The 8326-nt window shown below is 44.8% G+C and overlaps 1 protein-coding gene across 2 annotated transcripts; it reads right to left on the bottom strand.

Annotated features, from left to right (window-relative positions):
• Positions 1-1662: 1662 nt before the first annotated feature.
• On the bottom strand, positions 1663-4856 carry LOC147257998 (protein CutA homolog). Of its 2 annotated transcripts, none has more exons than XM_086212308.1 (7): positions 4783-4856; positions 4073-4148; positions 3804-3952; positions 3591-3650; positions 3414-3459; positions 2327-2376; positions 1663-2180 (listed from the first exon to the last, which is right to left on the bottom strand). In XM_086212308.1, the coding sequence occupies exons 2-7, from the start codon at positions 4115-4117 to the stop codon at positions 2081-2083; spliced, it is 450 nt and encodes a 149-aa protein (XP_086068434.1). In that variant the 5' UTR covers positions 4118-4148; positions 4783-4856; the 3' UTR covers positions 1663-2080. The 2 variants fall into 2 exon arrangements, with proteins under 2 accessions (XP_086068434.1, XP_086068435.1); XM_086212309.1 differs by lacking the exon at positions 4783-4856 and adding an exon at positions 4611-4753.
• Between the last annotated feature and the right edge of the window lie 3470 nt (positions 4857-8326).

Below are 8326 nucleotides of genomic sequence, written 5' to 3'. Positions count from 1 at the left end.
ACATTTTCAAACTCCTACATTCTCAACTAAAGATGCACAAAACGAGCAGAGACAGCAGAGCAGTGAATAAATGCTGGACAGCCAGTGAATGCATCTCGGGTTGACCTGCAGACCTGGGGACCTGTCAATCATAAGGGAGCCGCGCTTTATCAACCCTTTCAAATTTCAGTCTTTTTAACTGTGTCAAACACCATCATTAACAACATTATACTAAATGGTAAAACGACTCCAAATGGGATCATAAATTACAAAAATGCTGCATAGACGATGCCTTGAAAGGAGCGCTTGACACCATGATGTCACGCTTGCTGCCACAGGGCTGTGTTCTCACTGGATGTTCTTCCAGCATTGCTGCAGACATTTAATTGTGCGACTCGGGTCGATGTCCCAGCACATGGAGAGAGAGCATCGATTTACCTTTGTGAGAGTTGCGCCTGTGATCTGAACAGAAGCTTCGTCCCTTCAATATACCGTCGACCATCTTGTCCTCGTGGGATGTGAAGCAAATGATTTTTTTTAATAAAAGTACAAATATCAGCTGTGTTTCCCGTCGTCTTGTTGATGTGGTCACTCTGCAGTGCAGCGCTGGAAGGCGAGTACAGCAGCACGATGACCCTCGGTGTAGATCCACTGTGCGCGCTGTGGTGCGCAAAGATGGAGACGAGGAGGAGTGGAGGCACTTCAGGCTGAAGTCTCCTCCCTGCCTGAGAGCCGGCATCCCAGTGTTGCTGAGCCAAACTCAACTGTGAAAGTTTGCTGGTTCGTTCCAGTGTTATTTTTCAGTATTTGTTAATCAAGTGTTAAAAGAAGTTGTTGTGGAAACTGCATGTTCTGATTAGGTAACTGGTGACTGCGTGTATTAATGGCTACTTAAGGCTCCTCGAACACATGGATTCTTTTCAAGTCATGAGAAATTATGAATAGTTGTGTTTCTGGTGAAAACTAAATGTATTTTTTTTTTTGGCCAAACATCCAAGAAGAGAAGACAGGATACATGAGCAGAAGTAAATATGGTGTCCCTTCAAAATCCCTACGCTTTCATTCACTCTGGGTCTGCTCTTAAAGCCACTGTTGCAGTGCACTCATTGCTGTTCACTGTAGGAGGGATTTATTGTTACTTTTTTTCCCCAAACGTCAGTGTGCAGAGGTGTAATTTGTATTTGTCTTATCTGAAATACGTGTCCACAGAGGACATTGGTGTGTAAGTTCTGTTACTGTAGCCTGTAACACGTGCATGACGTGCATAATTTACTGGAGTACACGTTGTACATTTAGGCTCCTATGAAAGGTCCTTATGTATGACGAGGTGCGCTGGCGAGGTTGCTGCTCACTGTGCTCTGCTCCTGAGTCCACCGCTGCTGTGTGAGCTGGTAGCATCTCGCCGCTGCAGGTCCAGAATCCTGCTTCAACCATCTCTGATGTCTCAGCGAGGTCACGTAGCTCCCCTCAGCGCCTCAGTGCCCGGCTGCCTCCACGCACACCGCTGGCTTCTGCACTGCTTCTTGGTCGTTGCCTGTAGACTCAGTATTCCATTTTTTTTTTATCTTAGGTTTTTTGTGTTTTTTTTAATGGTCTTGTTGGTAAAGCAATTTGGTCAACTGCTGGTTTGAAATGTGCTTCATAAATAAATGTAACTTGATCAAAGAAACTTCACACAAAGGAAAAGTCATCCTTCACTTTAGTTCAGAACAGTTATTCCACAAAAGAAATCAGAAATCTGAAAACTGCCGAGCTCTTCTGCTGCCCCTCAAGCTCAGCGCCGGGAACTTAACAAAGCTCAATACTGCCCTCTAGAGGCGAACACAGGAAACATCCAGCATTTAGAAGCCTTGCATGACTGCTGGAATTGAGCCCAAGAGGACGACATATTTTAGGAGACTTTAACTTGTTTTATCAGTGGACCCCTGATAAAATGAAGGAGCCACATGATCTTGTGTCATTTCACGAGTATGAATTTGGAATCGTAGTCAGCGTGTCTCTAATGGGTCCAGGTTTGACAACAAGGAAACAGAAAGGCTTATTTTACATTTTATACATATTCATACGTGCACCTCATCATCCACTCATCATCAGTGCATCCTTATTGAGGGACGACGTCTCCGATCCATTTGAGGTAAGGTGGGTTCCCCTGGTCAATCGGCAGGCTGATGACCTCGGCGACCTCGTACGGGTGGTTGGAACTGCAGAGGACACACAGCCCGCACGAACAACCCAAATTGAAGTCTGCCTGCGTGAGTCATGACGGCTAATGGAGATACTCGTCTACGCAGTTTTTCCGGGAAAAAACGGTTCCAGGTTTCTGTGTTTGATTTAAAAATAAACTTACCGGACATATTCAGCGAGCGCAGGCACCTTAGAACTTCTGGTTTTAATCATCTAAACGAGAAACAAACACCAAAGGATGCATCAGTTTGACCAGCATCAGCGCACGCTTCATGACTGGGGTCCGGTTTTAGCGTTTAGAAGCATCCACCTTCAGAGGAAGCACGGGGCGCTGCTCTGTCTTGCGTATTTAATAGGAACATTGAACATTGGGGAGTGAGGAATTTGAGCTGGAGACGGGTTTAATATGAAAAGAGGGCAAGTTGTTTAACCCTCTGAGGCCCAAACCAGCCAGGGGCTTTAAAAGACGTTTTTTCTTAACAACAAAGCCCACAAAGATCACGTCTGATGAGGTAGATGCTGAACACACAGCAGACGTTTCACTTCCGCGTATTTACAGGAATTGTGATATTCCATCAAAATTATTTCTTACCGTCTCACTTCGATTTTTACCAAAGTAAACTTTGCACAAACGCAATAAATGGACAACGACATCAACTTCTCCTCAGTGCAACTAGGAAGCCAAGCTAAGAGCATCGCTCACGTGACTCAGATTCAGGGAAATTTTATTAAACTTAGGCTGCATGATGTGAAAAACCTGTAAATATTGGATGAAGCCAAGTTTATAGAGGTTTTAAAAACATAAATAATTCAAGATGTATTTTCCAATGTCACTGGCAGTTATGGGTGGTGAAAAAAAAAAAGTTGCATACATTATTCAGTGTTTATCTAAAACAAAATGGTTTTAATTATCAGAAACTTTGGAATGCTCCCGTGCACCCATTTGTTGGTTTTTGTAGCCCTCAATTTAGTCTTACAGGCCAGGAACAGAGCCGCTCTCAACTCCTTGTGGTCACCTCGGGAAGCACTCAGGCTGGAGTGATTGACAGGCACGGTGGAACGCGCGTGTGTCATATCACGTACGACACGTGTGTCAGGAGCACAGATCCTGCCCTGAAGACTCAACTGTGCACTAAAAACTCCTTCGGTGCACAAGATCAAATCTGTGTGTGAAACCGTTCCATGAATGAAGCCTCTCAGACTGAGAACAGAAGCACGAGATATCAGATTATTAGAACAGGGGCTCTCACCAGCAGCACCTCGCTGTCCTCCTCGATCTTCCCCTGCCACTCGTACCTGAGAGGAACCACAAACTCAGGTCAACATTTGTCTTCTCATCAAATCATCTCTATCTTTTAGGTAATGAATCACATGGAAAGTCTTGATTAATGTGCGGGGTACATGCAGAGAACTCGCCCTGAACCTACACAGACGTGATTGTTGGGATGATGTTGACGCAGGCGGCCAGCTTCTTCTGCACGATCCCCCTGAGACCCCCCCCCCCACACACACACACACACACACACACACACACACACACACAAGAACACCTTATTCTGGATTACAGCCATGAAAGTCTTTGTCTGTGATGCAGAATGATGCAAATATACAGGTGCATAGAATGAGGTGGACTGTACCACCTGGCCAGGTCTTTAGCCACACTGTCATTGGGACAGGTGACGAAGGCGGCGGAGTGTGTGCCTGACATGTACGTCTCAGATGCCATGGAGAACGCCCTCAGTCCAACCGTCCTCAGCAACTGGAACATAAACCCGCTCAGCAGCACCGTCTGTGGGAGAGGACGCAGAGGAGGACAGGGATGAAACCCTCCAGTGTGGCCACATACGTTGAGGTTTCAACAAACCGCTGATGTGATGTAACCGACCCGGTGCTGCCGGGGCACACTCACCAGAACCAAAGCTGTCACTGATCCACCTGGGAGCCCAAAGTGCATCGCCTGGTTACATCTAGAGGTTCCCCTACAGCTGCACAACGGTGAAAATATATCAAAGTTCAATAATTTAGACTGACACTGCAACAGTTCCATGACTGCCATTAATCCATTTCACTTCGAACACATTAAAGTAACGAGGGTTTGCTGCTCTGTACCAAGCAAAGCTGCTTTTTCAGTCTGAACACCATCTGCATGCCGTGAAAACTCCGCAGTTTTCTGGAGATCGACTCACATTTGGCCTGAAGCAAATACTGCACCTCCCACTGGGATTTTCAAGAACCATTTCAATGAACTGGTCAGCCCTAGTATGAAAAGGGGCACTTGCTTTGCAAGTTTGGAATTGCAGTAATAATGTATCACGTAGGACCTTCGAATGGACATTCGTTGCACGTAGTTCCAATGCAGTAAAAATACATAATATTTGATTGCAGGCCTTAAAAAGCAAATAAAACCTGTGCTGCTGTCTACTTCAACGGCTTCTTTCCTAGCTCACCGGTGGTGTTTTCAGCACCGTTAGCATCTAGCTAAAGCTAGCCGCGGTGGGCAGAAGCTTTACGACTCTGAGAGATAAAAACAGAGAGACTGAATGCTGAGAAAACCGGACTCTTAACGACGTTCAAGCAGGGCAAAGCGGCCGCTTATCTCACGAGTGTCCGGCAGCCTACCTTCGCTGGGCTGGGACGGTGCTCTGCTAGCGTGGTGACGTCAGCTACTGCTGTAAATTGTGGCTGACGTATTCATTCACTGTCGTAGATCAGCAACTGGTACTGAACGTCTTCTACACATTCTTGAAGCGACAAACCTACAATTAAATTGGCCCTGAATGAAAGAAGAAAAACAAATAGAAGAACTACGAATCAGAGATGTTCTAGAGGAGGCGATACCGAGCTTTAGGTGAACACAGGGGACATAAGGAGATTTTACCACAGAGGGAACCCATTTACGGCATTATTAAAAAATTACATTAACTACATTTATATATATATATATATATATATATATATATATATATATATATATATATTACAAAATATATAAACATGTTCAATATAAGACAACATTAGCAAGACAAATTTATACATTCAATAAAAAAACAAGTGACGAGAAGACTGAAAAATAACATTTTCCACTCAGTGAACACACAATCACTTCAGCAAGCATTATCCAGTTTATTTTAATTGCTTTTATGCTTGTAATTCCAAAAATAGTACAGTCAGATGCTATTATTATTAAAACAAACAAGAATGGTTTCTTCATTCATAAATTGAAACTGTAATTTACTCTGATGTACGTGAATTTATGCTCATAAAAATTACAAGATTTGACTATATCCGTGCCAGTTTAACCAAACAAAACATATTCCTGGAGCCTTCCCTGGAACATATTAATTATATCACTAACCACAGCTGAAATGTCTACTGCTACATGTTCAAAGCCTAAATTCTAGACTTACATCTTTAGAGGAATAACTTTTTTTGGGGGGGGGGGGGGTAAGTTTGAGACATACAATCATTTTCAAACAAAGCGTAAATATACAACTTTACAAAAACCCAGATCTGTTGAACTTCATCAGCAATGAAGACATTAAAGAAAATAGTAACAAATTTAGGGCTGCACGGTGGTGCAGTGGTCAGCACTGTGGCCTCACAGCAAGAAGGTTCCGGGTTCCAGTCCCGGCTCGGGCACGGGATCTTTCTGTGTGAGTCTCCATGTTCTCCCTGTTCCTGCTGGGTTCTCTCTGGTACTCCAGCTTCCTCCACAGTCCAAAGACATCAATTTGGGGACGAGGCTGATTGATTCTCTAAATTGACCGTAGGTATGAATGTGAGTGTGAATGGTTGTTTGTCTCTCTATGTTGGTCCTGTGATGGACTGGCGACCTGTCCAGGGTGAACCCCGCCTCTCGCCTGTTGATGCTGGGATAGGCTCCACCCTTAATGTAGGAATACGATGGATGGATTAACAAATTTATATATTCTTATTTTTTTCTTTAGACCATGTGATCATTTGGTTTTTCTTTGGATTCCTTTCAGTCCAATAACATCTTTTTTTTAATTTGAAATAGGAGGTTCAGCATAAACAGTTTGAATTTTATCATAAAACTATGACTTCTAGCTTTTTCTTTATCATAATCTAATACCAGTGATCGTTTAACCGCCCGTTTAACCCTGTGTGGGATACATGTCCTTGAATTTGTCAATTAAACAAGACAGACTCCACATCCACAAACACCCTGGACTGAACTCATGCAGTGAGCGCAAACAACCAGGTGGTGGCAGCTTTTGTACAGCAGACGGGACCAGGATGTTCTTCATGATCAGCTCTGAAAGTTCTAACACACGTGTAATAAATCAGTTCTTGTCAACAGGAACCAGTAAGACCCATGACTGTTTGTTTGTTTGTTTGTTTGTTCGTGTGTGTGTGTGTGTGTATGTGTGTGTGTGTTTCTTTGCTCAAGACAGAAAGCCACTCTGTTTGATAACATCCAGCACCTCCCTCACACTCCTCTTTTCCTTCGTCTTTGATTAAAGAATGAGACAAGCGTGCCACACACACACACACACACACACACACTCACACACACACACACACACACACACACACACACACACACACTACTTAGGGCCTGTATCACTCACGCTCTCAGAACAACGAGCGCTGTGGTTGATGCCAGAGCTCGAGGAATGCATGGACACACATAAAGACACAGCAAGACGTATTAGCAGAGCTTGTCAAGCTTTTGCAAGAGCAATGAGGAGCGATGGAAGGAGGAGGGATGATGGGGAAGGAGGGGGGCTTGTTCCCATGGAAACTGTGCAGTCAGCACATCTGTACACGTTATGTCCTCTCTCATCGGCATCCCATGGCCTCTCCCTACCACAGCTGGACATGACAGCATGTACTCACACATAAAACTAACACACACATGCACGCACTGCCCTGACTCCCATCACCATAGCGACCATAGAGCCCTCAACCTATGGGATGTTGATGCATGTGTGTGTGTGTGTGTGTGTGTGTGTGGCTGAGACCAGACATCCACACAAGTTGCTCTAATGGCACTAGGCAGTAGTTGCCCTCTCTGATTTTATCCTCCCCCCCTCTCTCTTTCCACTCTGTCTTTCTTGTTCTCTCCCTCCAAGCATGAGGAGAATCAATATGTTTTCAATTTGCAGCAGAGCCTTCCTCCTCTGCATTCTAATCAGGCTCAACTGGCCCTTTAACTTCCAGAATGGGGGGGGGGGGGGGTGAGAGTCAAATCTCAATAAAGGAACGCATCATACATGCAGCTATGATGTCAACTTCAGGATCAGTGCCGCATATCACAAAGGACATGTTCCTGCAATTTCACAGAAGGCTGTAGTGCAGAGTTTATGTAACGAGGATGCATAGAGCTGGGATTGTGATGTCATTTCCTGTGTAACGCTGCTCCACTTGCGTCCGTAACCCGGTGCGATCCCTCACCACCTCCACCAGGAGGCTGATGCTTTGTCTGTCCTAGCAGGACCACGTAGAAACTCAGTGTGATCTGCTGGGATGGCGCATCAGTAGCACGCCACCTTTACGGCATCAGTTGTGCGGTTATCAGAGCTGTTGCGTTATTTGTGTTACATATTTTTTGTCAACTGATCATCTTATCAGTAGCAATGGATGTATAACAGAGAAATGATCATGTGATTGATTGCAATCTGTGAGGTCAGTTGTTCTCTGTTCTCTGCTGTTCTCTGTTTCTCTGTTCGTGCTGCTTTTTTGATGATTGTGAGGGTTTGACCCGGCGCCACGGGGGGACGTCTGACTCTGTGAGACCAGGTTTAGCTCAGGATGCTTTGGCAGAGGTTTGGTGAAATGTGTTTTATGGTTTTACCATCAGTAGCCTAATATAAATGTATCACACAATTCTCTATATCAGAGTTTGTGCTGATTTAAAAACAAAAAGATCCCGACTCACTGGGGTGCGTTGTTATTGTAGCTCAGCCAACTGCACAGAGGTTAATCATTTTCCACCAGAAACACCCAGAAACCACCCTGGTCCTGGACTCCCTGTTGTCAAACCGGCCTCCATCAGGCTCGGGTGCTTTATTCGGTTCTGGTTTGGCCGTGTTCACTGCAACAGCAGGTACAGGTGGCAGCACACGGAGAGTCGCGGCTCAGCAGCTAGAGGACATCAGATAGAAGATGTTGTCTGGAGAAATATGATCCAGTTTAACCC

Source organism: Aulostomus chinensis, chromosome 8 (genome assembly GCF_037954235.1).
Source record: "Aulostomus chinensis isolate RoL2024-O1b breed Wild chromosome 8, RoL_Achi_v1.0, whole genome shotgun sequence".
NCBI classification, from domain to species: Eukaryota; Metazoa; Chordata; class Actinopteri; order Syngnathiformes; family Aulostomidae; genus Aulostomus; species Aulostomus chinensis.
This window is presented reverse-complemented; position numbering and strand designations above follow the sequence as displayed.